General features: G+C 40.7%; 1 protein-coding gene and 1 long non-coding RNA gene across 3 annotated transcripts in view; one reads left to right on the top strand and one right to left on the bottom strand.

The window, feature by feature from the left end:
- Positions 1-691: 691 nt before the first annotated feature.
- LOC121395342 lies at positions 692-4,910 on the bottom strand. Its single transcript, XR_005962414.1, has 2 exons — positions 4,825-4,910; positions 692-3,398 (listed from the first exon to the last, which is right to left on the bottom strand). It is a non-coding gene; the product is annotated as an uncharacterized LOC121395342 (long non-coding RNA).
- A 281-nt stretch (positions 4,911-5,191) lies between these two features.
- The window catches only part of LOC108696129, a 29,537-nt gene continuing 7,296 nt past the window's right edge, over positions 5,192-27,432 (top strand). For both annotated transcript variants that reach the window (XM_018225193.2, XM_018225192.2), the window contains exons 1-6: positions 5,192-5,326; positions 20,776-20,851; positions 23,143-23,274; positions 23,367-23,490; positions 23,804-23,864; positions 25,973-26,019. In XM_018225193.2, the coding sequence (XP_018080682.1) occupies positions 5,298-5,326; positions 20,776-20,851; positions 23,143-23,274; positions 23,367-23,490; positions 23,804-23,864; positions 25,973-26,019 (469 nt within the window). In that variant the 5' untranslated portion in view covers positions 5,192-5,297. The remainder of the gene's footprint in view (positions 5,327-20,775; positions 20,852-23,142; positions 23,275-23,366; positions 23,491-23,803; positions 23,865-25,972; positions 26,020-27,432) is intronic.

Genomic DNA, 27,432 nt, shown 5'->3' with positions numbered 1-27,432 from the left:
TATTTGACCACACACATACATTCACTTTATCTTTTCCCTTCAGTTTTCAGCTAAGTGTTAACCATATCCTGTCCTGTGTATTAGCCCCTTTCCACAACTACTTGGCCCCAATTATTCAAATCCATTTTGCATATTAATGTAGCTGCAGCCTACAAGTTACCAGCCCTGTCAAGTCTCTATAGTAATGACACTGGGATGACAGAACTTTATCTTTAAAGGAACAGTAACACCAAAAAAATGTAACACTTAATTCCCCTTCAAATTGCTATAGTACTAGGTCAGGTATACTCTAACTTTTTAAATCTTGATCTTGAATCTGACTTCCAAAGTGCTCCATAGCAGAAAGGTGATGGCAGCTTGAATTCCTCTGTATGCTGAGATTATTTACTGGGTAAATAGATAGGCTGTGCAAAAAAACATGTTTCTAATAGTTAGTTAGCCAAAAATATAATGTATAAAGACTAGAGTGACTGGATGTTTAACAGAACACTACTTCCTGCTTTGCAGCTCTCTTGGTTTCCACTGATTGGGTTTCTTATAAAACAAGAACATAATTTCTCTTTCATTCTTCTTTAACTTTTCAGTGTTTCTTCTCTTCTTATTTGTTCCATTCTCGCACACCCCACCCCATCTATATATTACCCCTCCAAAATGTGACCAATACCCAGAATAAATACGCACACAAAGCAGATTGATGTTAAATCTGTGTAAGTCACAGTTTTATTGATAATAATTAGATATACTGCACTATTTGATCCAGAGGAAGGCAAAAACCCTGGCAAGCTTGGGCCAATCTGCTTACTAGAGGGAAAAATTCCTTCCTGACCCCTTAACGGCAATCAGATTTGCTCCCAGGATCAATGTGCCAAATAAAATCAAGGTTAGCAGGGTGAGGGAGGCAGAAGGGAATATGGCAGCATACACATGAGCGCCTTTAAGCCTCAAGGTGAACACTACATTCCATTCCATTGGACCCTAGGCAGCCTGTAGACCCCGCTACTGCAGATTGAGGGATGGAGTGGAAAGGAATGCAGGGTCTACCGGGTGGCTTAAAGGTGGTCCTGTCTATGGAACCATATTTAGGGGGAAAGAAGGGACACTGGTTGAAATTGAGGTGGAGGGAATAAAAATAGAAGGCAATATGGCAGCATACACACGAGCGCCTTTAAGCTACAGGGTAAACACTGCATACCTCTCCATTCCATTGGACCCCAGGCAGCCTGCAGAACCCGGCCTCAGCAGTATTGAGGGATGGAGTGAAAAGAAATGCAGGGTCTAACAAGCAGCTTAAGGGTGCTCCTGTCTATGGAACCATATTTTAGTTGCAAGGGGGAGCACCACTGGTGGAATTACAGTGGAGGGTATTAAAACAGAGGGAAATATGGCAGCATACACATGAGCGATTTCAAGCTACAAGGTGTACACTGCATTCCTTTTTATTCTATTGAACCCAAGACATCCTACAGGCCCGGCTTTTGCAGTCTGTGGGATGGAGTGAAAAGGAATGTAGGGTCTACCAAGTGGCTTAAGGGTACTCCTGTCTATGGAACCATATTTTAGGTGTAAGGGGGGCACCACTGGTGGAATTATGGTGGAGGGAATTGAAACATAGGGGAATATGGCTACATACACATGAGCACCTTTAAGCTGCTAGGTGAACACTGCATTCCTCTCCATTCCATTGGACCCAGGCAGCTTGCAGACCCGGCTTCTGCAGTCTGAGGGATGGATTGAAGAGGAATACAGGGTTTACCGAGTGGCCTAAGGGTGCTCCTGTCTATGGAACCATATTTTAGGTGTAAGGGGGAGCACCACTGGTGGAATCGTAGTGTATTGGAGTGGAGGCACTGTTGGTGGAATTGTGAATGGCTCACTCACCTCTGTGTCATGACTGTCACCTACACAGAGGTGCATCGGTACTTGGTAAGGAGTACACTCAGGTGGTGCTGGTGGCCGGTGGGCTCTCTGCAAAACCAAACAAAATAACATTAAACTAACGGTTTTTACCTTAGCAAGCGATATCTCTGTAGAAATTCTAAAACATTTTGGGGCATTTTAATCAGGAATTTGACAGTTAAGCAAATTAACATTACTAAAAGTGGTTGTACCATTTCCCTCGAATTTGTGTGATTATGGGACAAGTTGCAAATCGCAGGTTTCTCTGCATTTTCAAGCCATTTGATCAATCCTAATTCCTTGAAATGTTCCAATATATGACACAGCTCCAGTCAAGATAATAATTTAAAAAGCCTTTATTTGCACATGGCTTCAGGATCTACAACAGACATGACGTTTCGGGCCCGAAACGTCATGTCTGTTGTAGATCCTGAAGCCATGTGCAAATAAAGGCTTTTTAAATTATGTTATTCCATATTCCTATTGGTTTCCCTTTCCCCCTGCATGTATCCAGTATGCCTGCTTCCCATAACCAGCTCTGCTCTGATCAGTGCCCCTGCACCCATAATGCCAGGAATCCTAAGGGCAGGCATTTATTCTTCTGATTTGTGCTACTTGTCTTTCTACTTAAGCCTCTCTAAACTGTCACCCACTCTAGTGCTGAGGCCACTGACTGTTGCTAGGATGAGAGCGACCGTTGGAAAATGACCGTTGGCAAATGACCGTTGGCATTTACAGCAGAGGCAGAGAAAATTGTCAAATGGTTCAAATGCAACAACAAGTAAACCAAACACCAAGCACACATTGCCTTAGAACTATAAGTTGTTATGGTCTCACTCCCATTAGAGATGGCATATGGGGAGATTTTAGGCACTTTGACACCCACATGTGTTAGTAGATTGGGGGGGCAGGGCTGCTATCAGAAACCCATTTTCAAGTGATACCCTGTATAAGTGTAATATCTAGGTATCTGTATCCCATTAATACTGAGTTGTGTTTTTATTTGAATATATGTTCAGTGCCTCATAACAGGCTGCAGTCCCCATGTACAATTGCAGAAATTTCAAATGTGTAGAATGTAATACCCAGAGAGCACAATGTATCTTATACCATCATAGTGTATTTATTGCAGGAAAGTCATGCCAAATTGCATTAAATTACTCCACCACCCCCCCCCCTCCACCACCACCTTTCCTGCTTGTCACACAGATGTAATTTGGAACAGTTTCATGGAAAGCAGCTCCCAAAGCAATTAGAGTGGTAGGCAATGGGGCAATTTTGGGAGCGATGGTCCCACTACCCAAGCTACTATAAATGATGCGTGCCAAAATACCCGAAATTGCCCTTTGTATCATCTAAATATGCCCCCCTGTTCCCAGTGTATGGATCTGCTGCACTTACCTCTGAATCCAGAAATGAAATAACGGTCATCTGTACCTGAGCCATTAGATCACCTTCCTTGCAGCTTTCAGCCAATCAGAGCTGAGCTGGGAGTGATGTCACTGAAATAAGGCATGATATCCCAGTAACTGACAGCCAATAACATACTCAGGTACATATCAAACTTGCATATTCTAAATCAACACTAATAAACTATAAACATAAGCAGCATTAGAACCAGGGCCCCCATCAGATCTCCTGGGACCCCTGACTGGACTCCCCCTGTCCCCATTTAATGATGGCCCTGCTTAGATCTCTGTCTGTAACTGAACTACAGCTCAGCTACTAGTTATCACAGGGACTGCTGGGTAGACATACAGATATCTCAGAGGCAGTAATGGGGCCACCACTGAGGGGGTTCTGCATTCAGCATAGGAAGTGTAAGAAAAAGTTTGATCCTGATGTGGCTCTAGCAGGGAGGATGCTGGTAGTCGTATACCCCAGTATCTGAAATAACATTTTTTCTATCATATTTTTGCATACCAGCTTAGTTATTACCACATTTGACTTTACGTGTCTAGCGGCAGGCTGTGCCCTTGTTGTCAGGAAGTGTAGTGTAGCCCGCTCGCACAACCCTGGCCTTCAGCAGTTCAGCGCCTGGTGCACGGTTTTGGAGGGATCGGCACCCCCCTCAGCAAATTGTCCAAGAAGACACTGGCACACAAAGGCTAGTAACAGCAGGGTTATACCCTTGCCTGTTTATTCTGCAAACGTGCACGTTTGCAGAATAAACACGCAAGGGTATAACCCTGCTGTTACTAGCCTTTGTGTGCCAGTGTCTTCTTGGACCCTTGTTGTCAGGGTCTGGCTGAGGGTCCAGGGCCCATCGGGATTATTGTTTTAGGGCCCCACCCCTGCCGTACTTAGGGTTTAGAGCAAACTTTTGACCTAGTTTGAACATTCTTTAGTTTGAAACTCCTGTGTTTGTAACTCCACTTACAAAGCACCCACGTAAACAGCAAACACTTAGGTGCAGCTAAACACTAGAGCAAGCTCCACTGGAGTCCCAGGGGTTCTATTTAGAAGGGGGTTAAACATACATCATTGCTGTGGGTGGACAAGCTTGGATATGCAATGTGCAGGAAGCCTCTTCATCTTGCCATGGCTCATCCACTCTTCAGTGATATGAGCATATTTTATTTTTATATTTTTATTTTCACTGTCACAGTGAATGTTGATGTCATTACTGGGCCCCACAGCAAATTATTTTTCAGGCCCCTTTCAGGGATTCATGGGGCCCCTATACCCCCAGCAGCCGCAGGGTCGGCTTCCTCTGTAGTTACGCCCCTGGCTATGACATAGTCATACTTGGGCTAGCTTGCCCACCCTCTGTACCCGCAGTAATGGTTTATCCTGCATCCACATGCAGTAGTACAGCCCCTTCCAGATGTGGATCAAATTATCCTGCTTATCCAGCAGGGACAGAGCAAAATGTAACAGGTCTTTCACTCCAACTCCCATCTATTAAACCACTATTCCCAGAATCACCTGACACTATGAAACTTTAGCTCCTAGCATGTCTGTGCCACTGCCCCCTGCTGACAGGAGAGCGGATCGGATGGAAGGTCACAAGCAGAAAACCCTGGGCACTGCCGGAGAGTATCATGCGAGCGCCTACATAAGCAATCCCAGGCATTTCCGACGTGACCAAGCCTGCGCACCACGGAACTGCGCACACTTGCTGCGTAAAAGGAAGTGTTGCGACTTCCGGTTTGACTGTCGCCGTAGGTACCTGCTCCGTTAGTTCCGTAAAAGAACGCAAAGTTTGTGCCTTTTGGCTGGGCTACGTGACCTTTTGATTAAATTCAGCGTTAAGTCGATTCACGTTGATTGGGAGCTTTATCCGCAGCCGCTGCTCCTCGCTTGGGCGTTCTTGAAATTGATTGGCTGCGGGTAATTTTGTTTTGTTTAACCCCGTGCAGTTTGGCGGTGGAGTCTGACATCCGCCTCGGTTTGTTGCCATGGTGAAGAAGAACAGCATCCCCGGAAGGTGAGTATACGGGTTGATGATTGGCGCAGTGGTGTTTAGGCCTCTGCTCTCCCTATTGTTATTTATGGGGGCCCTCAGGCTGAGGATCCTGTTTTTGACACAGGGGCGGGTTGTTATTACAGGGCTGGCCTTAGGGTAAAGCTTTGCAGCCATTTGCCTCGGACCCCTCGAATCTCAGGGGGGTCGTTTTGAAAAAGAAGGTGCAGATGTGTAAAAATTCACCTCTTAAAGGGATACTGACATGGGAAAAAAAAATTTTTTCAAAATGAATCAGTTAATAGTGCTGCTCCAGCAGAATTCTGCACTGAAATCCATTTCTCAAAAGAGCAAAGAGAGTGTTTTATATTCAGTTTTGAAATCTGACATGGGGCTAGACATATTGTCAATTTCCCAGCTGCCCCATGTCATGTGACTTGTGCTCTGATAAACTTCAATCACTCTTTACTGCTATACTGCAAGTTGGAGTGATATCACCCCCTCCCTTTTTTTCCCCCCAGCAGCCAAACAAAAGAACAATGGGAAGGTAACCAGATAGCAGCTCCCTAACACAAGATAACAGCTGCCTGGTAGATCTAAGAAAAACACTCAATAGCAAAAACCCATGTCTCACTGAGACACATTCAGTTACATTGAGAAGGAAAAACAGCAGCCTGCCAGAAAGTATTTCTCTCCTAAAGTGCCGGCACAAGTCACATGACCAGGGGCAGCTGGGAAATTGACAAAATGTCTAGCCCCATGTCAGATTTCAAAATTGAATATACAAAAATTTGTTTGCTCTTTTGAGAAATGGATTTCAGTGCAGAATTCTGATGGAGTAGCACTACTAAATGTGTTTTGAAAAAAACTTTTCAAAAAAGTTTTCCGATGACAGGATACCTTTTTTTGGTATGATCTAGGGAGTGACAACGCAAGACAATTTGCAGTTGGTCATATTTGTAATAATTGTGTTTTTTTTGAGTTATTTAGCTTTATATTCAGCCGCAGCAATTTTAGCAATCTGGTTGCTAGGGTCCAGTTTACCTCAGCAACCATGCACTTGTAGAGCATTTGATTTTAGATGGAGTCGGTGACCCCTTTTTGAAAGCTGGAAAAAGTTTGAAGAAGAAAAATAATCCAAAAACTATTCAAAAAGGCCAATTGAAAAGTTGCTTAGAAGTAACCTTACTAAACGTTAACGTTTATCTCGTTAATCTCCTAAAAAAGCCTTCACTCTGGCTAGAATCTAAATCTCTGTCTGGATGGCATTCGGATCGTTTTCTGAAGTCGCCCAAAGTTTCCTCGTGAGGCGACTTTGTAAAACGAAGCACGCCGTGTGCCATCCCGCTGGCGATTTCGATTCTAGATGGCTGGAAGGCTTTTCGGGTAAATTTAGTTGCCCTGAAGAAGGGCGAGTCTTTGCGCGTGTCACCACCCTTAATGTCATCATCAGCGATTTCCAACTACCAGGTAGCTGAAAACTGTTGCTTATTGAGGTTACAGCATTGTAACTTTTTATCAATTATTTTCCTATTTGTCCCCCAGTCATTCAGACCACTCTTTGGTAATTAAAGTGGACCTGTCACCCAGACACAAAAATCTGTATAATAAAAGTCCTTTTAGAATTAAACATGAAATCCATTTTCTATTTTTTATTAAAACATTCATAGCTGTTGTAAGCTCATTTTAAAATATTAGTTGTCAATCAAATATTGTCTGCCCCTCCTCTATGCCTTAGGGCAGACAATTACTTTCACTTTCCATTCAGCACTTCCTAGATGTCACTGCTCTCCCCACAATTCCCCAGTTCTCTTAACCATTTATTTGTGTAGCCAGGGCATGGGGATGGACATCAGGTCCCCCATTGTGGTGCACAAACAAGATTCTGAGATGATGCAAAACTTTCTTTAAAGGGGAAGGAAACCTAGTCGGCGCAACCCCCCAGCCCCCCTCCTGTTTGTTGCCCACCCTCCCCCCTGGCCTACCCGTCCCGCTGGGCAAATGCCCCTAACTTGTTACTTACCTTTCTGCGCAGGTCCAGTCCAGGGAGTTCACAGACGACATCTTCCACGCGTTCTTCTTCCTGCTTTGAACGCCGTTTTGGCGCATACGCAGTAGGATCATTTCGCCGGTACGGATCTACTGCGCATGCGCCAAAAGTCACGCGCATGCGCAGTAGATCGTACCGGCGAAATGATCCTACTGCGCATGCGCCGTTCACAGCAGGAAGAAGATGTCGCCTGTGAACTCCCTGGACTGGACCTGCGCAGAAGGGTAAGTAACAAGTTAGGGGCATTTGAACAGCGGGACGGATAGGCCAGGGGGGAGGAGGGAGGGTGGGCAACAAACGGGAGGGGGGCTGGGGGGTTTGCGCCGACTAGGTTTCCTTCCCCTTTAATAACACTGTCCATAAAATGGCTCCTGCCTGCTTGCTATAAATATAAGTTCCCAGACTGATGGAAACAAAATTCAAATAATTCATACAGTGTAATTAAAGTTAATTTTTCTTGACTAATATGATAAAATAGGATTTTGAAAAATTTGGGTGACGGGTCACCTTTAAGGTAAATTATGGCCTAGCAGCAGGTGATGGCTGAGATAACACTCTGATTGGTTAATAAAAAGTAAAATAAAACGCACAAAAAAAAGACCAACTGCAGATTGTTTCAGAATACCACTGTCTACACTAATATTGAAAATTAATTCAAAGATGAACTGCCTGTGTAACAAAGGTTGACTGGATGCACTTGAGCTCTAACTCCAGCCCTGGGATAATAGGTGTAAAACAACTGTACATGGATCCTTAAAGGAAGCATGCCCAGTTTATTGTTGGGGCTTACCTTCCATTGAAAGGATGCAGGAATCTTTTCTTTTATGGTTTTTTTTTTTTGTTTTTGTTTTTTTTTTACATTTTATTGATTACATTTTTATGCACATACACAGTGTTTTTGTTACATAAATTCTGTTTTTTGTTCTTTTGTTTGTTTCTTTTTATTGTTTCAGTGATTTTGTTTGTTTGGTCTAGTTCTGCAAATGTTTTATTGCTACAATTCTTGTTTTAATGATTTTAAGTATGGGGAAAGCGCGGAGCCCAAGAATAGTGTATTGCGCTCTGTGGATTGCGCAGAACAGCTGCTAATGGGAAAGGGGCATATGTTCAGGCAGCTGCCTTTGCAGACATGTAGATTCACCTGTAGCAGTCATCCTGATGTAATCAAGGTGACTCCCCCTTACTGGGTCGCTTGCAATAACAGGTCCCTCGATTACACCCAACACTTGCCTGCTTGATTGAAATGGATAGAATTGTCACATGTAGTCCTCTGATATCTGTCCAAAGAGTAGGAAAGACTGTGGGTGGCAGGGGGTGAACCTGTATCCAGCTTAGCGTCTCTGACCTTGATCCATATTGGTTTTTCCCAACTCCTTACATTTACTGAATGAGGAGATGCATCCCTCTAGAGATGCACCAGATCCTGGATCCTATTCAGCATTTGGCCAAATTTGAGCCTTTTTGAATTTATATTAAAATTGGGCCAAATCCAACACCTAATTAGCATGTGGCCTTTTGTTATCACATGACTTTATACTGTACGTTTTTATTTTTTTCCCAATATGAACTTACTTTTTGAATTTGGTTCGGAATTTTGACGACGTGGATTTGGTTTTTGGCTGAATGTGAAAATTGTAGGTCAGTTGTATCCATAGTTCCTTTTTTTAGTCATTCTAAAAAAGACCCTATTCTTCTTTATTGTGCTTATACCAATTCATGTTGGGTCTTATCTGGCATGGTCCCATTGATAACATGCTTTGTAAGGAAAAATAGAAGTTGTTACTATTTGCCTTCCTAAGGGGGATATACATGTACATTAAAGGGATACTGTCATGGGAAAACATGTTTTTTCCAAACGCATCAGTTAATAGTGATGCTCCAACAGAATTCTGCACTGAAATCCATTTCTCAAAAGAGCAAACAGATTGTTTTATATTCAGTTTTGAAATCTGACATGGGGCTAGACATATTGTCAATTTCCCAGCTGCCCCAAGTCATGTGACTTGTGCTGTGATAAACTTCAATCACTCTTTACTGCTGTACTGCAAGTTGGAGTGATATCACCCCCTCCCTCCATTTTACTGTTTTGAAATCTGACATGGGGCTAGACATATTGTCAATTTCCATTGACAGTATCCCTTTAAGTAGGAGAAATAACAGCCTGCCAGAAAAGGAGGATTGCTGGCTCCAGTGTGTCCTGGTCATTAAATGGTACTGCTGTAGATTCCCTGGAGTCTGTGTCACACTCCCGAAGTACATATATCATAGAGAAGAAAGGAATAAACAGCTTCAGGCAGTACTTAATAAACTGCAAGTGTTCATTTATTAGCAGTGTGCAACACTACATGTTTCGGGTACAAACCCTTTTTCAAAAAAGGGTTTGTACCCGAAACATGTAGTGTTGCACACTGCTAATAAATGAACACTTGCAGTTTATTAAGCCTGCCAGAAAGTAGTTCCATCCTAAAGTGCTGGCACAAGTCACATGACTGAGGCAGCTGGAAAACAGACAATATGTCTAGCCCCATGTCAGATTTCATAATTGAATATAAAAAGAAAATCTGTTTGCTCTTTTGAGAAACGGATTCAGTGCAGAATTCTGCTGGAGCAGCACTATTAACTCGTGTTTTGAAAAAAAAATATGTTTATATATGATATGACAGTATCCCTTTAAGGTGTGTTGAAGTCCATAAAAGAATGATGCAGGCCATGACCAATGTAACTGTGGTCCAGAAGAGCACAGCACACTGAGAATGCGCAGTTGATTTGATCAGTATCCCAACTTATTTCTTAAAGGTTATGTACTCAGTATTTAAAGAAACCTTCTGTGAGGAGAGTGGGGCTTAGTAAGTGCTAAATAATATGCATGTGCTTTAGGTGGGGTCATCAATATGGACCGGTTTCCATCTTAGAATAACTTCATTATGCTTTCAAAGTGCTCCATTTTGGAACTCCGTCCATATTAGTAATAGGGAACCAATGACTGTTGTGGTGTGAACCACTAATGGCTGTTTTAATGCCTTCCTAGATTGCAGTGGAATACATTTTAGCAGTGGGGTCCTGTGTATTTCAGAGAAAGGAACATTGTGGCTTTTATTCCAAATTTTTATCTACTCTACTATATCATAGGAGAGATTTATTGTTTTTATATGGTACCTATGCAGAGAAGCACATACTATAGTCACATTTTGTTTATGATGGCAGTGTGCTACTTTTTAAAACATACCTTTTCATTTCAGTCCTAAATAAAAGTTTTTTTTTTTGTTTTTTAATTTGTCATTATTACCGTTTATATGCAACAGTGTGTGTAATCACTTTTATATTCCGTTAGCTTGTCCATTGGTTTCAAGTTGTGCAAAGCAGTCAAATACTTTAATGGAACAAAACACACTAATATGGTGCAGAGCTGTTTTATTGTTCAATGTTCATAGACCGGTACACTCATAGCATCTTCTGCACACACTTCCTACATGAAAATAGCTGCGTGTGTTAGCTCAACTGATGTATAAAAGATCAAAACTGCACCAAAAAATTTCAGTTGAAGCTCTTAGGTGACGGAAAGAGACATATCTATAGATATCTATAGAAAAAACACTTCTATACATACATATTCCATCTCAAATCCATTGTTATTGGCTAAGCTGCAGATAATACACATTCATGAATTGGCCTAAAGTGTCTGCAAATATGAAACTGTTTTTAAAGGAGAGCTAAACCCTTAAAATGTATATGGCTAAAAATGCCATATTTTATGTACTGAACTTATTGCTCCAACCTAAAGTTTCAGCTTCTCAGTAGCAGCAATGATCCAGGACTTCAAACTTGTCACAGGGGATCTTGGAAAGTGTCTGTGATGCTCACATGCTCAGTGGGCTCTGAGAAGCTAAACGTAGGGGTTGTCACAAATTATCAAGCAAAAATGAGGTTGGTCTGTAATATAAGCTGAAGCTACAGGGTTGATTATTAAATTCTGATGCTAATTGCACTGGTTTCTGTGCTGCCATGTAGTAATTATCTGCATTAATTACTAATCAGCCTTATATTGTGACATTTCTATTCTATGTGTACTGTATATTGTGAGTGGGACCCTAAGCTCAGTAAGTGACAGTAGCACAGAGCATGTGCAGTGAATCAGCAGAAAAGAAGATGGGGAGCTACTGGGGCATCTTTGGAGACACAGATCTTTACTGCTAAATGGTTGTGGTTGCTTTGGAATGGTACAGAAGCATAAAGTACAACATTTCTAGCTACTTCTTTAGTTAAGTTTACTTCTCCTTTAAGTTCAAATGTTAAAAATGAGTTGTATAAAGTTCTTATGGGACAGTTCCTTAATGAGGCACATTTGTTAAATGACCGTCAAATGCGTAGTGAGGCTTCATGCTAGGCAAGAAGTAGCTGAAGCTTTGGTGCTTGTAATTTAGAAATTAAATACGTAAGTCTCAGTACAGGGACAAAGGTATGTTATTCTGGGGAATGAACAGACAACGTAAAATGTTCGGGCTGCAGGATGACCGAATTCTCTTCCCTTCCTCATCTGCTGGGTGCCTTTTATCACCAATTTAAAGGGACATGAGTGCAATGAATAGGGCTTATGTTGAACATACTTTTGCATATCAAAATTATAGTTTTTGTTGGCTAAATATGAAAATTGAAAACTTAATGTTTGCTTGTGAAGTTGAAGTGTCCCTTCTAACAGAACAGTCACAGCAAGGGTTTTCTACTGGTAATCGAATTATCTACCAAGGATCAAAGACATAGTAGCTTCAATGTCAGAAAGTATGTTCATCCCGTGCCCTATTCGTTGCAATCATGTTTAACAGGGACTACTGCCCATTTAAGCCATACACAATACATACACGTCACAGTAGCTATTGCTTTGTGAAGCAAGAATAACAATTTACAATATTCTTGTAATTAGTCTTACTATAGTGTATATTACAACATGCCTGAAAGTTGCTGTATCAACCATACATATTTTTTTTTTCGTAGGGTATAATTTATACATCTTACATATTGCATTACATTTAGGTGTATCTACAGTTATTCATAAATATGTACTGTTTCAGAACCTAATCTGAACTGAAAATTAAAGCCATCTTTTTTTGTTTGCGACAGTATTTTCACCTAATAAACAAAACTGCATTTAGCTTTTTGTGGCTGCGAATTGTTCTAGCGATATTTATAAAGCACCTCACGCGCATTCCTCAGCACTGTGCAATGGAGCGATAAAGAAGACAAACGGTGTGTCAGACAGAAACAAATCTACAGTGGAACAGGCCAATGCAAACCAAGATGTCTGAACCGACTCCTCCGTTTATGGTGACCCCGACTGACTGGAACGGATGGGAACAGTAACACCAAAAACTCAGTGTATCAGAGTAATTCAAATCTAATGAACTGGTGCTCTGCACTGGTAAAACTTGCATGTTTGCTTCAGAAACACTACTATAGTTTATATAAACAAGCTGCTGTGGAGCCATGGGGGCAGCCATTCAAACTGGAGAAAAGGCACATGTTACATAGCACATAACAGATAAAACACCATTGTATTGTACATGGAGTATCTGTTATGTGCTGTGTAACCTGTGCCTTTTTGAATGGCTGCCCCCATGGCTACACAGCAGTTTGTTTATATAAACCACGGCTGCCTAACTGGTGTCCCCGACCCACCTTTGTCTGGCCCCCCCACATGAAAGTCTGGCTGGTTACCATATGTAATCTTAAAAGGCATCACTACAGAGATTATCTGGCCCCTGCATTGTTTAGCCTCAAATTCAGACTGTAATCCCCCCTGTATTGTTCACACTTGTGACGCCTCTATTGTTCACACCCTAAAGGCCTGTACTGTTCACACCTGAGATCCAGACTGAAACTGCCCACATTGTTCTCCTGTTCACACTTTATTCAAAATGCTAATGGGGCACCAGCACTGTATCACTGTATGTAGCACATCTTCGAGTCCTGATAGTTTTCCCTGTCTCCTGCTCTGTTCTGTCTGCCCTATGCTCACTGTATATTCCAATAATCCAAAACTAACGGAAGTATTGTTTTTAGAAACGGCATTGCTTCTGCCATATCCTCCTTCATTGAAGCTTTTAAATCTGATTTGATTATTTTCAGTAAAAATTTAAGAGCTTCATCTAACTGAAATAGGACACTTTCTAAACACTATCCATTAAAAATTCTGTCACTCTTCATGCTCTCTTCTTGTTGATGTCTGGATCAGATTTTTATTGACTGGTAGGTCTAATATGTCTTTTAGGGGACTCCCTTTCTTAGCTCGAACAACCAACTCCAGCACAAACCAAAGGTAACAAAATAACAGAATCTGGCAAACACCCTGTACACAGAGAAACCGGATTTCCATCAGAGCCAGTTATTTTTAAAGAGCGAGCACCTAAGTTAGGGGTGCAACCCCCCCAAAGGATGTATTAGACCTGTCAATCAAAAACTGGCTCCGCCTACTGCATGAAGACAGAATGAAGAGAGACAGGTTGCTTAGAAGGGAAGAGTAAGTTGATTATTTCATAAATGGTACGAAATTTTTCATTGATTATATGTAGAAAGTTTCTTCAGCAAGATGAAGCTTATATTAAATTTCATTTTTGGAATAGATCCCCTATAAGGGATTTGTTCTGATTAGAACAATTGTTGATTTTCATCAAGAAGGCACTGTTGCAATAAGGGTCTGTAGGGCCATAATATACACCCCCTTTTAACATGAGCTAAATAGATAGGGCTTGTGCAGAGCATACGTTTTGCCTTGTGTTGTAATTAAGACATATTGATGTTTTTTGTTATTTCTGGCACTAAAATGATGCCAGTTTCACTTTAATACTCCCTTTCAATTCCGGTCCCACAGAACTTTAAAGGAGCTGATAAAACTAATTACCAGTCTAATGAGAAGCCCCCTAATAATGAACTACTCATAGGCTGCTGCTTAGGCAAGGGTGTGGTTTTTAATTTATAGGCAGACTAGTGTGTGCTAGCTGTGGATTTCTCTCTCTCTCGCCTTTGTCATTTTTTAGGACTTGGCAGAAAAATCTGAATGGATTATTGTCCACAAAGTACATAAAATTTACTTAAATGCTAAAGTGTATGTAAGCAAACTTTTAGATATATTTGCACAGCTGCAAATTGTTAGAAACATATTAAACTATTTTGCTAAACCTGTGTATCTTGTTTACTTTTCATACATATAAAATGAATCTGTTGAGATACGACTGCTCTCCAGTTTCAAAACTGTAATTGTCATGATTGTGAAAGGATACCCGTCTGCCTGCAACTTGATTGTCACTGCAATGTTGTCATTTTATGGCTGGTTACATTAATTATTATGAGAATGCCTCTGATGCACCCTAAATTCACTTATCACAGAATTTCTGATCTGTATCACATAGAAAATGTTTACATTTTGAACTTCTTAATCTACAACAGACTCTTATTTTTTATTTAAATTAACAGTAACACCTAAAAAATTAAAGTGTCCTAAAGTTATGAAAATCGAATGTACTGTTGTGCTGCACTGGCAAAACTGATGAGTTTGCTTTAGAAATAAAACAGTTTATATAAATAAGCTGATGTGTAGCCATGGGGGCAGCCATTGGAAGCTGGAAAAGGCACCGGATACACAGCAGATAAGCCCTGTAGTATACAATGGGGTTCTTCAGAACTTATCTATTATGTATTCTGTGCTTCAATGGCTGCCCCCATCACTACACAGCAGCTTGTTTATATAAACTATAGTAGTCTTTCTGAAGGAAACTCAACAGTTTTACCAGTTCAGGGCAACACTACGTTAAATAGTCATTCCTTTAAAAAACTTTAATTTTTTCAATGTTACTGTTCCTTTAAATATAGAAGCTCTAAAACATATTTGTTATTGTAGCTGTTTTCGCATCTCGGGAAAGGAAAAAGAAGTGAGTTGGGGGGAGGGGTGAGAAAGCAGAGGTAGGCTTAAACAAGTAGAGCCAAGGTGGGCTGTCAAAGGCTGGAAAACAAGCCACTTGATATATCGATATACTTTTTTTGGTCCAAGGTTGGGTTCTGTTGCCATTTACTAAAGCCGTTTCTGGTTTCCCTTTGTTTTGTTTTTTTGTTTGTTTTTAGCCTAAAAGCTATCATCTACTGTCTGGTAGTGAAAACCATTAGATTCAGAGGCCAAATTGTAGCAAGAATTGTCTTAAAATTACTTGTTTTTATTTTAAAATATCAAAGGGGAAAGAGGTTGACCGTAAGTCTATCCTTTTCGGGCTGTATTTATGGGCCATTTAGGCTACTGCTTTAGTAAGGGGTTAGAAAGAAAACCCCCTATGTGCCTTTCCCATAGAGATCTAAAGCAACCATGTAATTGACAGGCTGACTCCTGCTCATAAACACCCAATTGACCATAAAATCCTCCCATTCATTAATGATGACGTTGGCTGTAACAGACCCAGATATTCCTTACATTGTAAATTTTAGGTGACAGCTATGTTCCTTCTCTTATCACATGCCACTTAGGGGCAGATTTATCAAAGGTCGAGGTGAATTTTCGAATGAAAAAAATTAGATTTTTTTTTAACTCCAAAATTCGAATTTCAGAGTTAACGGGCACCATCTTCAGCCGATCCGTTATTCTTCGGAACGAGACTGGCACGTCAGCAATTTCGCGAGTTTCGGCGCATGCGCAACTGTTTTGAAACTGAAAATTGCTCCGATTGCGCATGCGCCGATACGCTGGTCTCATTCTGAAGACTACCGAAGAGAAGAAGATGGCTGCCGTGAACTCCGCTGGACAGAATCTGCACAAAGGGGTAAGTGAAGACTTAGGGGCATTTGCCCTGGGTAGCAGCTAGACTGGGGGGGAGAGGATAGTGGGGGGGTCCAAGTAAGGTAGGGTTTTTTGACTTTAGGGTTTAGTTCACCTTTAAGACTGAAGCTGGCCATACACCTAAAGGTCCACTCATTTGGCAAGGTCACCAAATGAGCGGATGGTGGGCGATACTGAGCTGATCTGATAGTTTGGCCCTCGGGCCAAAGATCATATCATTGCCACCAATGCAGGCTGTCGGGAAGAGGACCACATCAACACCCCAATATTTTCCTCACCCCAAGGGGGAAAATCAAGCCTTCCCGATGTGCATGGGGACAGCTAACCAACACAACCAATGTCTGATGTAAGAACCAAGTCAGCAGCCTTTATTTGCCCCTGTATGGGTCCTTAATGCCATATATCTGGCTGGTTTAAAAATACCTGACGCACTCATTTTATGACCTCCTCACACAAGGAGATTTTTAGGTGTTTGGCCAGATAAATCCAGCCCAAATCAGCAGTGTTAAAGCAGATTAAATACATGGGCAGATTAAAGTTGCCGATATCGGTCCTTTAGACCAATTCAGCAGCTTATCTGCCCAACATCGAACTTGGCCATTCGATAGGCCAAAAATCGGCCAGATATCGATCGGTCAAGTTTGATTTTTTTGTACTATCCCAGGGCCAAACGTTCAGATTTTTTTTCTTGCCTAACTTTACATTATTTCAAGTACCTGGGACTGTTCTTGCACCATGTAGCAAGTTCAATTCTTGTACTTTTTTTAATCCTCTATTTATGGAACATGTTGACTTTCTCCTGGTTGCTATAGCAACTAGTACGGAGAGAACATTACAGCAGGCAACTGTCATTCAGTTTTTATTTTTACATCCCGGCACTACACCACAACAAAGAGACATATATGCTTGCAGATTTGAAAACATTGGTATGACTTTTTCACCACAAATCTACGCATGTAGCTTATTTGGGCCAGTTCACTAACTTGAACGTTATGGCTATATTTATTAACATTGAAGGTAAACGTCACCAGTGATGTTGCCGTAGCAACTAATCCGCAATTAGATGTGACCACTTTTGAAAACAAGTAAAGATCTGATCAGTTGCTATGGGCGACATCAGTGATGTCTTTCTCCAAATATGCATCTAAGGAGCAGATTTATCAAGGGTCCAATTGAAAATTTTAATTTTCAAGTTTTTTTTATGGTCAAAACTGACAAATTTGACTATGGAGTTTTTCAAGTTGGATTCAAGTTTTTTTTTAAAAAAAAAAAAATATAATTTGATTTTCAAGATTTATCATACTCTGGCCCTTTAAGAACTGGAATTCGACTATTCGTCACTTAAACCTGCCGAATAGCTGTTTGAGTCAGTGGGATACTTCCAGGGATCAGTTCTGAGTTGTTTGCAGCATTCCTGACATTAGAGTTTTTTCGGAGAAAAAACTTGAATTGACTTTTTAAAATTCAAATTCGATTTTTCGGGTGGATTCCATTGATACGAATTTAAAAAAAAATATATATATATTTTTTTTAATAAATTTAGATTGGTCGAAATTATGGTTGTTTTTAAGTATCCATATGCATTTGTAGAGGTGATTGTCATAAGGCTTAGCATTACAGGGGCAACTTGATAAAATCATTCCTGTTCATCCATTAATTTGCTCTACTTTCAGACATTCAGATCTGTAGCAATGCCTGGTTATCCATGAAATGGACAAACTAATTGACAACTTAATTATTAAAGAGAAAATCCTCATCAAATGGTATTTTTATTGGCAACTGATATCCCTGCGTTGCCTAGCAACAGGTATTCCAGTCACTGGAAGGTAATGGAAAAAATGCAGGATCTCTAGAACAATAGTTTTTAATTAATTCTTTAATTGCCAGCAACATATAATCGGTGTTCCTACCCATTAAAGGGGACCTGTCACCCACTCGTGAAAATCTGTATAATAAAAGTCCTTTTAAAATTAATCATGAAACCCAAATTAATTTTTTTATTAAAACAACCACACTGGTTACAAACTCATTTAAAACTTTCAGCTGTCAATCATATATTGTCTGCCCCGCCTCTATGCCTTAGACATAGAGGCGGGGCAGGCAATTACTTTCACTTTCCTTTCTACAGTTTCTAGATGTCACCTCTCTCCTTACATTCCCCCTCCGTCTCCAACATTTAATTTTGTAGCCAGTGCACAGGCATCGGCACAGGTGCCCCATTTTGCTGTATAAACAAGATTTTGGCAAGATTTTAGCTTGCCTTAATAACAGTGTCTACAAAATGGCTGCTGCCTGCTTCCTGCTTAATGTGATTTACAAGACAAAGAAATAAAATTGAATTCATGTATATGGTATAAGTGAAGTTTTTTTTTGCTTGAATAACATCATAAAACAGGATTTGGAATTATGTTTTAGGGTGACCTGTCCCCTTTAAGGTCCTATTTCCCATGTTTGTGTGACCAATTTATATGAAAGGTTTCCACGCTTAAAATATGTAACTTTTTAAAGACGATACCTTTTGTATTAATTGGCCACACATAAGCATGGGACATAGGGCCTTAATCATTTAAAGGGCAGCAACATAGTATACACTTTGCTGACCGTTAAAGAAATAAAGAAAGTTGCAAATATGTAACTATAAAAACTACCAACAGTGCCTTACTAAACATTTCAGGTACAACTGCTTTAGAGGTTAGGGTAACTGCTAATCTGCGCCAACTCTAACGCAAAAAGACAGTCCCTTAGGTTAGTGCCGCACGAATATAAAAAAAAATCAATATAATTTGAGAATTTGTTGTGGCCAGAGTGAAAATCCCTAATCAGTCTCTCACAGCACGTTCGTTTTAACATTTTTCTGTGGGCTCTGTATGCTTCTGTTTTTAGTATATTGGCTGAATCACTTAATCTTCAGTACTTGTTTGGTATCCATTATCAAGAGATACCTGTTATCCAGAAAGCTCTAAATTACAGGAAATCAGTCTCCTGTAGACTTTAACAATCACATTCATTTAAAATGATTTCCTTTTTCGCTGTAATAATAAAAAAACAAAAAACAAACATGGTTTGTACTTGAACCCAAGTGCTTATTGGAAACAGAACAATTCTATTGGGTTTAATTAGGGGCAGATTTATCAAGGGTCGAATTTCGAAGTGTAAAATAGTTCGAGATTCGACCATCGAATTAAAATACTTTGAATATCGAAGTCAAAGTATTTTTCACCGAATTTGGCCATCGAATGATTGAAGTAAAAACGTTCGATCGAACGATTTTAGTGTACGATCGAATGATTTTACTTCGATGTGTAAAGACTTAGAAAATAGGCTAACATAGCACTTCTGCAGGTTTAATTTGGCGAAGTATTGTATTGAAGTTTTTTTAAAGAGACAGTACTTAGATTATCGAATGTTCGAATATTCGAAGTATTTTTACTTCAAATCGAATTCGAAGTAAATTCAAAGTGGTAGTATCCAAAAAATTACTTTGGATTTTGAATTTTTTTACTTCGAAAATTCCCTCGAATTCACTTCGACCCTTGATAAATCTGCCCCTTAATGTTTTCGTGACTTTTTAGCAGACTAAAGGTATCGAGAGCCAAATTACAGAAAGACCCTGACCCGAAATACCCTAGGTCCCGAGAATTCTGGATAACGGGTCCCGTACCTGTATCACTGGCAAATTAGCCATGTATCAGAGCTTCCTGCAACTAGGATGAATTTCTGGATATGCAGGTGTTTGGGGAGGGTGGAATAGTTCAGACTCTGATCATTTGTGCTTTTTTTTTAGATCAAACTGGGAACAAAGTGAGAGTGCTTTCTTATTGGTGCTGTGCCATTTCGCAGTGTCTTCATTGTCGCAGAGGAACCAGCACAATATTTAAATGCAATACACAGTCACAATATATACGGACAGGGTTACAATAGACATTATGATTGTTTCAGAAAGAAAGCAGAATGTCTGTGTAATATGTCAACTCTAAAGGGTAGAATAACGTAATATTGCATCAATTATTTCAATGTGATTAGAACAAAGTTCAAGGCATCTTGATAATCCTGTTTTCCAAGATGGGGGACCATTTCTCTTAAAATATGTATACTAGTATAGTATGTAAGTATGTGGCCATTTATGTGTTCAAGAACATAATGATACGGATACATATATATTATATATGTGTATATATATATATCCTTGAAAAAGGTCCCCAGGTGGGACCGAAACGTCGGATTATGATGTAATAATAAAAAGCAAATTTTTCTTCACATGAATATAGTGCTGATCCTTCTTATTCTATTTATCCTGAATTTGATCGTGCACCACGAACCAGTTTAAAGAGTGCTGGTACTGCGGGACTACATATATATAGATAGATATATAGATATATAGATATATATATATATATAGATATATATATAGTATATATATATATACATTCTTTCTTGTCTGAAGCTAAACGAATAAATAAAGAGAAACGGTGGCACTCTTATCCTCCTGCTAATATTTTTAGGTCACGACCAATATTATTGTCACTATTTTGATGAATGTCTATGCATTCAATGTAGACTTATACAATTATGTGTTTAACAAATATTTGTGTTTTTTTTTTAAAATAACAGATGGAGGTCTTTGACAGCAGTGGGTCAGCGGATTCCAGGATCTCGATTTATTGCATTTAAAGTACCTTTGAAATGGGTATGTGTAAAGAATAAACTTGTTTACCTGATTTTGTTATGCGTTACTGGAATGTGTCCTTTATTAGTCTATAAACCTCGTTTATAATACAAACTAGTATTTTTAGTTGCCGACAGGAAAAAAAAAAGGTGTGATAGAAAGGTTACTAATTTTAAAACCCTGAAACATGAATATCATTTAAAAAGTCGCTCCATCTGTAATATGCGAAAAGTTAATTTAAAGGTAAACATGCAACATTAAAAGCTAGCTTCTTAAAGGGATTTTGTCATTTTTATGATGTATTTTTTTTCTAAATTACACTGTTTACACTGCAAATATAAAATTTCATTCCTGAACCAGCAAGTGTATTTTTTTTTCGTTGTTATATTGGTGTGTAGGCACCATCTCAGGTCATTTTGCCTGGTCATCTGCTTTCAGGAAGAGCCAGCGCTTTAGGATGGAACTGCTTTCTGGCAGGCTGTTGTTTCTCCTACTCAATGTAACTGAATGTGCCTCAGTGGGACCTGGATTTTACTATTGAGTGTTGTTCTTAGATCTACCAGGCAACTGTTATCTTGTGTTAGTGAGCTGCTATGTGGTTACCTTCCCATTGTTCTGTTGTTAGGCTGCTGGGGGAAAGGGAGGGGGGTGATATCACTCCAACTTGCAGTACAGCAGTAAAGAGTGACTGAAGTTTATCAGAGCACAAGTCATATGACTGGGGCAGCTGGGAAACTGACAATATATTTAGCCCCATGTCAGATTTCAAGATTAAATATAAAAATATGTTTGCTCTTTTGAGAAACGGATTTCAGTGCAGAATTCTGCTGGAGCAGCACTAATAACTGATGGACTGATGGATTTTGAAAAAAAAAAAAAATTCCCCTGACAGTATATCTTTCAGCAACAGTTTTCTTCCATGATAGGGTTAAAAAACAGTTCTTCAGCCCCAGAGTTCAGCTTCTGAGACATGTTTGAGTCTTTGTTCCCAAAAGGGCAGCAGTGGCAAATGGAAGAATTGATAGGTGACAAAAGCCCCATCCAGTGGCTTGTGGGCAACACCTGGAGAAAAACCACTATAACTGCCAAACACAGAATGATTCAGTATGGAAGTCATCAAGGAGCTATGAGGCAGTCATAGCAATTATTTATCAACTCCAGGAACATTTAAATTGGTGTGACTCCCCAAGACACTCTTCATTTGAATGTGGCTCATGGGCACAAAAGGTAGTGCTGAGACTCAAAGCCTCAGTTTTGCCTGGAAATTGGCTGCTGCACAGTTGTAGGTGATAAGAGGTTCATGTATGATGTCCCTTCCCATTGAAATGAATGGGAAATTAACCATGGCTAAAGACGAAAAATAGCAATGGTTATTAACCCACAAACCCTAATGGTTTAAAGTGAGAATTGTTAGTAGCTTACTTTTAAAGGGGTGGATCAAATTTAAGTTAATTTTTAGTATGTTATAGAATGGCCAGTTACTTTTCAAATGGTCTTCATTTTTTATAGTTTTTTTAATTAATTGCCTTCTTCATCTGACTCTTTCTGGCATTCAAATGGGAGTCGCTAACCCCATCTAAAATCAAATGCTATGCAAGGCTTTCTATTGAGGGCCTCTCCTACTCCTATTCCAGTCTCTTATTCATATTAATACATGGTGGTTTTTCAAATGGTCTTCATTTTTTATAGTTTTTTGAATTATTTGCCTTCTTCATCTGACTCTTTCTGGCTTTCAAATGGGAGTCGCAGACCCCATCTAAAATCAAATGCTATGCAAGGCTTTCTATTGAGGGCCTCTCCTACTCCTATTCTAGTCTCTTATTTATATTAATACATGGTGGTTGAAGTAATTTGGACCCTAGCAACCAGATTGCTGAAATTACAAACGGGAGAGCTGCTGAATAAAAAGCTAAATAACTAGAAAAAAACACAAATACTAAAAAATGAAAACCAACTGCAAATTGTCTCAGAATATCCCTCTCTACATCATACTAAAAGTTCATTTATAGGCGAACAACCCCTTTAATGGCAGTGGCACATGGTCACATTTTTAATTAGCCCAAAAACATGGCACCAAAAGCCCAATCCCTCCCTCATACCATCAGTAGACGTTTCCTGACAAATAAAGACTGACAAGATCTTGATGATTTCAAACAGGAGTCTAGGTGGAGCACCCCAAAAATCAAAAAAATCTCTATACAAGAGATCCTATAAGTTATAGGAAATATTCCAGTGTTCGTCTTACGTTTATTTTTGCTATTAGGTATATTGGCAAGTATAGATATCTTAATCCATTTCTTTTCACGTTACAGCAAGCAAATCAACGCGTTAGCCCAACCCAGAAATTCACTCCAAAAGATTTGCTGAGTGAAATCCGAGCAAGAAACGAAGATCTTGGGTTAATCATAGATTTGACGAACACAGAGCGGTACTATACAGACAAGGTAGGGCGAGGGATCAGCCCATTTAGTGTTCGTTTGTGTAACACGTCAGTAGAACAATCGGAACTATTTTATAACCGTTGTATTTTTTTTAGGAAATACCAAGAAGTGTACAATATATAAAGTTGAACACGGCTGGTCTGCAAATACCAGAAGATACTACAATTCATCAGTTTAAAAGAATTGTTAGAAGGTTTATTTGGCAAAATACAGACAATGGTAAGAATTTTCACGGGGGTTGGAAGTTGGAATATATATATTTATTCCATATGTTAATAATACAGCTCCTCTAGTAAGCTGCTGACTGCCATCTGATTAAAGCAATGCCTCTGTTCTAAAAAAAAAGTTGTTTCTTGGTCGCTCTGTATTGTTTTCAAACAAAAATAAAACCTAGTTTGTTTTTTTTAAATGATTTTTGGTAAATATTTCATTTTCTGATAAAAACTGCCATGTAAACGGTATCTAATTGGAGTGTAGAACTTCACTTTTGTTAGTACTACCTGTTGTAACAGGTTTTTATACTTTATTCTAGACAAACTTATTGGAGTTCATTGCACAACTGGTATAAACAGGACTGGTTACCTAATATGCAGGTAAGTATTCTCGTTATCACTGTTCACTGTGGTGCTGCCTATGAATGAGCAAACCAGCAACAAAGCATTAAAGGGAACATCAACCCAATGAGTGTTTTTTTTTTTATTTTGCCAAATAAAAGAAAACAGAATTCTCAGCAACTTTGCAATATTTATGCAGCTTTTACAAGTTATTTGTACAGGTATGGGCCCAAAAGACTGGTTTTGCCTCCAATAAGGATTAATTATATCTTAGTTGGGATCGAGTATAAGCTACTGTTTTATTAAAAAAGCAAATTATTTTTTAAAAATTGGATTATTTGGATAAAATGGAGTCTATGGGAGACGGCCTTTCTGTAATGCGGAGCTTTCTGGATAATAGATCCCATACCAGTACACAGGGCCGCCATCAGGGGGGCACAGGGGGTACAAGTGTACCGGGCCCAGGCCTGAAGGGAGGCCCGGCAGTGCTGCACTTTTCAAAAGAGCCGGGCCCCCGAGAGTGATAATCCCGGGCCCCGGAGTGCTCCAATCAGGCCTGTCCCCAATGGCGCGCACTACCTCCCTCAACGCTACATCCAGCTCTATTGGCTATGCCTCCGCACTGCCCACCTACCACTAATTGGCTGCACCACCCGCCGTTCACCTGGGAGCCGTCCCTATACCCCAGCCGGCAGTCTCGCCCCTTCCTCTAGACCCCATCGTGAGATATATATAAAAAAAAACTTAGCCTGCGTGCTGCGCCGTCTGTGCATGCACGCCGGCGTGGGGCAGCAGCAAGGGAGCGCGCAGCAAGGGAGTGTGCAGCGCGGGTGCTGCAGCAAGGGGGGCTAGGGGGCCTGAGGGGGGCCCTGGACAGCAGTCCCAGTGGGCCCTGGACCCCCAGTCCGACCCTGGTGGGAACAGTCCACACTGCATTCTGGATAGGGAGGGAAAAAAGAGCTTGGGTGCAGTGGATGGGGCCTGGAAGTGGCGGCAAATGGAAAATAAAAAGGGAATCAATCCGGGGTTGGGAGTTTATATTTGTTTGTTTTGCACACAGTCCCAGTATCTGCCGCTGGTATTCGCTAATAGCCACATACAGACTGGCACAGGGGGAACTGCAGACAAGAGACTGGCAGAGCGAGATGGAAACGCACAATTTGTGGGTTACAGGGGGGCGGGGATTGCCAGGGAGTAGGTGCGGTTTTGACAAATTTGGCCTTGGCTGGGGTGGATCAGGGGTGTGGCCAGGGGAGTGGGCGGAATCTGGGGTGGTGCAAAAAAAAATATTTGTACGGGGGCGGCGGGGCCCGTGATTTCTAATGGCAGTCCTGCCTGTACATGTATTGCTATTGAAAGCAGAAATCACAGGGCCCTGAACAGCAAGATTTTCTGGGGCCCCTGGTCCCTGCCCACCCCAGACCCCGCCCCCAAGCCCCACCCCACAGTAAGAAGTCCACACCGATACCAGCGCTAAAAATGGTAAACCCCTCACTCACAAGTTATAAAAAGCCATTGGTTGTCAGGGCCCCCTTATAATTTAAAAAAAATCATTGGTTGTCAGGGCCCCCCCGATAAGTTAATAAAAAAAAAACTATTGGTGCCAGGGCCCTCATAAAAGTTTTCTAAAAAAACATTGGTGGTCAGGGGCCCCCCTACAGGTTAAAAAAAAAGTAATCGTGGTCAGGGCCCCCCTATAAGTTATAAAAAATCATTGGTCGTCAGCCCCCCCCCTATAAATAAAAAATTGTGCCAAGGTCCCCCCAAAAAAAGTTTTCAAAAACATTGGTCGTCAGGGGCCCCATAAAATACTTTAAAAAAAAAATCATTGGTGGCCAGGGGTTTAATGAGAATAAAAAAAATTGTTGTTCAGTGGAACTTACCTTAGGTTCTTCTTTAGCTTCTTCGGCTCCTTTCGTAGCTTCAGGTATTTTCGCGGCTTCAGGACTAAAAACTTCAGGTCTTTTCGTCGCGGCTTCAAGTCTTTGGTGCTGCAGGAACATTGGAGCACTTTAGGCCCGGCCTGGTACGGCTGAACCTCCCTGATGGTTGCCATGGGAGGGGGTGACAAAACCACTTGTAGACACAGAGGGAGGAAGCCCTGATGGCAAATGCCAGATTTGAAAAAGTTTTCATTTGAATTTTAGGTACTTGATTGATGTGGATGGATGGGATCCAGATACTGCAGTAAGTGGTATGTATATATGTTTTTGGAGGTTACTTAATTTTAGTATTTACATTTTGTTAATATTAACTTTGAGACGAAGAAGGACCCAATAGGGGTCTAATGCCATTAAGCATTGTGAGGAGCCAGGTCAATTGCCAAGTCCCTTACTTGTTTAGTGTATCCTATCAGAGCCATCGTAGTGGAAGAAATTCCTCGCTAAGCAAATTCACCTTTCTGGGCTCGAAGGGGTTGTTCACCTTTGAGATAACTTTTAGTATGATGTAGAGAGTGATATTCGGAGATAATTTGCTATTGGTTTTCATTTATTATTATTTCTGGTTTTTGAGTTATTTAGACTTTTATTCAGCAGCTCTCAGCAATTTCAGCAATCATGCATTGATATGAATAAGAGACTGGAATAGTGGCCCCCGAATAGAGGAGAGGGCCCGAAAAGAAAGATAAGCAGTAAATAGTAGCAATTGTAATACATTTGTAGCCTTACAGAGCATTTGTTTTTTTAAGTTGGCCATACATGGGCCGATAAAAGCTGCCGACAGACCGAGTCGGCAGCTTATTGGCCCGTGTATGGGGCCCCCCGATCGAGATCTGGCCGAAAGTCTGCCAGATCTCGATTGGATGGGACAAAAAATCCCGTCGGATTGCGGCTGCATCTGTTAGTTGATGCGGTCCCGTGATCCGACCGCCCGTTCCCATTCGTTAGGATCCGATCGTTGGGCCCTAGGGCCCACGATCGGATCAGCCCGATATTGCCCACCTCAAGGTGGGCATATCAGAGAGAGATCCGCTCGTTTGGCGACATCACCAAACGAGCGGATCTCTCCATGTATGGCCACCTTTAGCTGGAAAAAGTCAGAACTACTATAAAAAAATAATTAAGACCAATTGAAAAGGTCCTTAGATTTAGTCATTCTATAACATACAAAAAGTTAACTTAAAGGAGAACTAAATCCTAAAGTAAAAAAAACCCTACCCTACATAGACCCCCCCCCCCTCGGTGCAGATTCAGGCATTGGAGTACACGGGCGGCATCTTCAGCTGCTTCGGTAATCTTTGCAATGTGACCGACAATTTTCGTGAGTTCCGTTGCATGCACAGTTGTCGCGAAACAGAAAATTGTTCCCACTGCGCATGCAACGCCACGTCTGTCTCATTCCGAATATTACGGAAGAGAAGAAGATGGAGCCTGTGAACTCCGATGCCTTAATCTGCACCGAGGGGTAAGTAAAACGTTAGGGGCATTTGCCCAGGGTAACACTTCTATGTAGGGTAGGGGGCTAGGTTTTTTTTTTAACGTTAGGGTTGAATCCTACTTTAAAGGTGAACCACCCCTTTAAAAGTAGTACAGAAGCTAGCTCATCATTACAGCTACAAGTGACTGCACTTACCCAGGAGTTTACCTGCAATAAAATCAAATCTCCC

This window comes from Xenopus laevis, chromosome 7L, assembly GCF_017654675.1.
Source record: "Xenopus laevis strain J_2021 chromosome 7L, Xenopus_laevis_v10.1, whole genome shotgun sequence".
Lineage (NCBI taxonomy): Eukaryota > Metazoa > Chordata > Amphibia > Anura > Pipidae > Xenopus > Xenopus laevis.
This window is presented reverse-complemented; position numbering and strand designations above follow the sequence as displayed.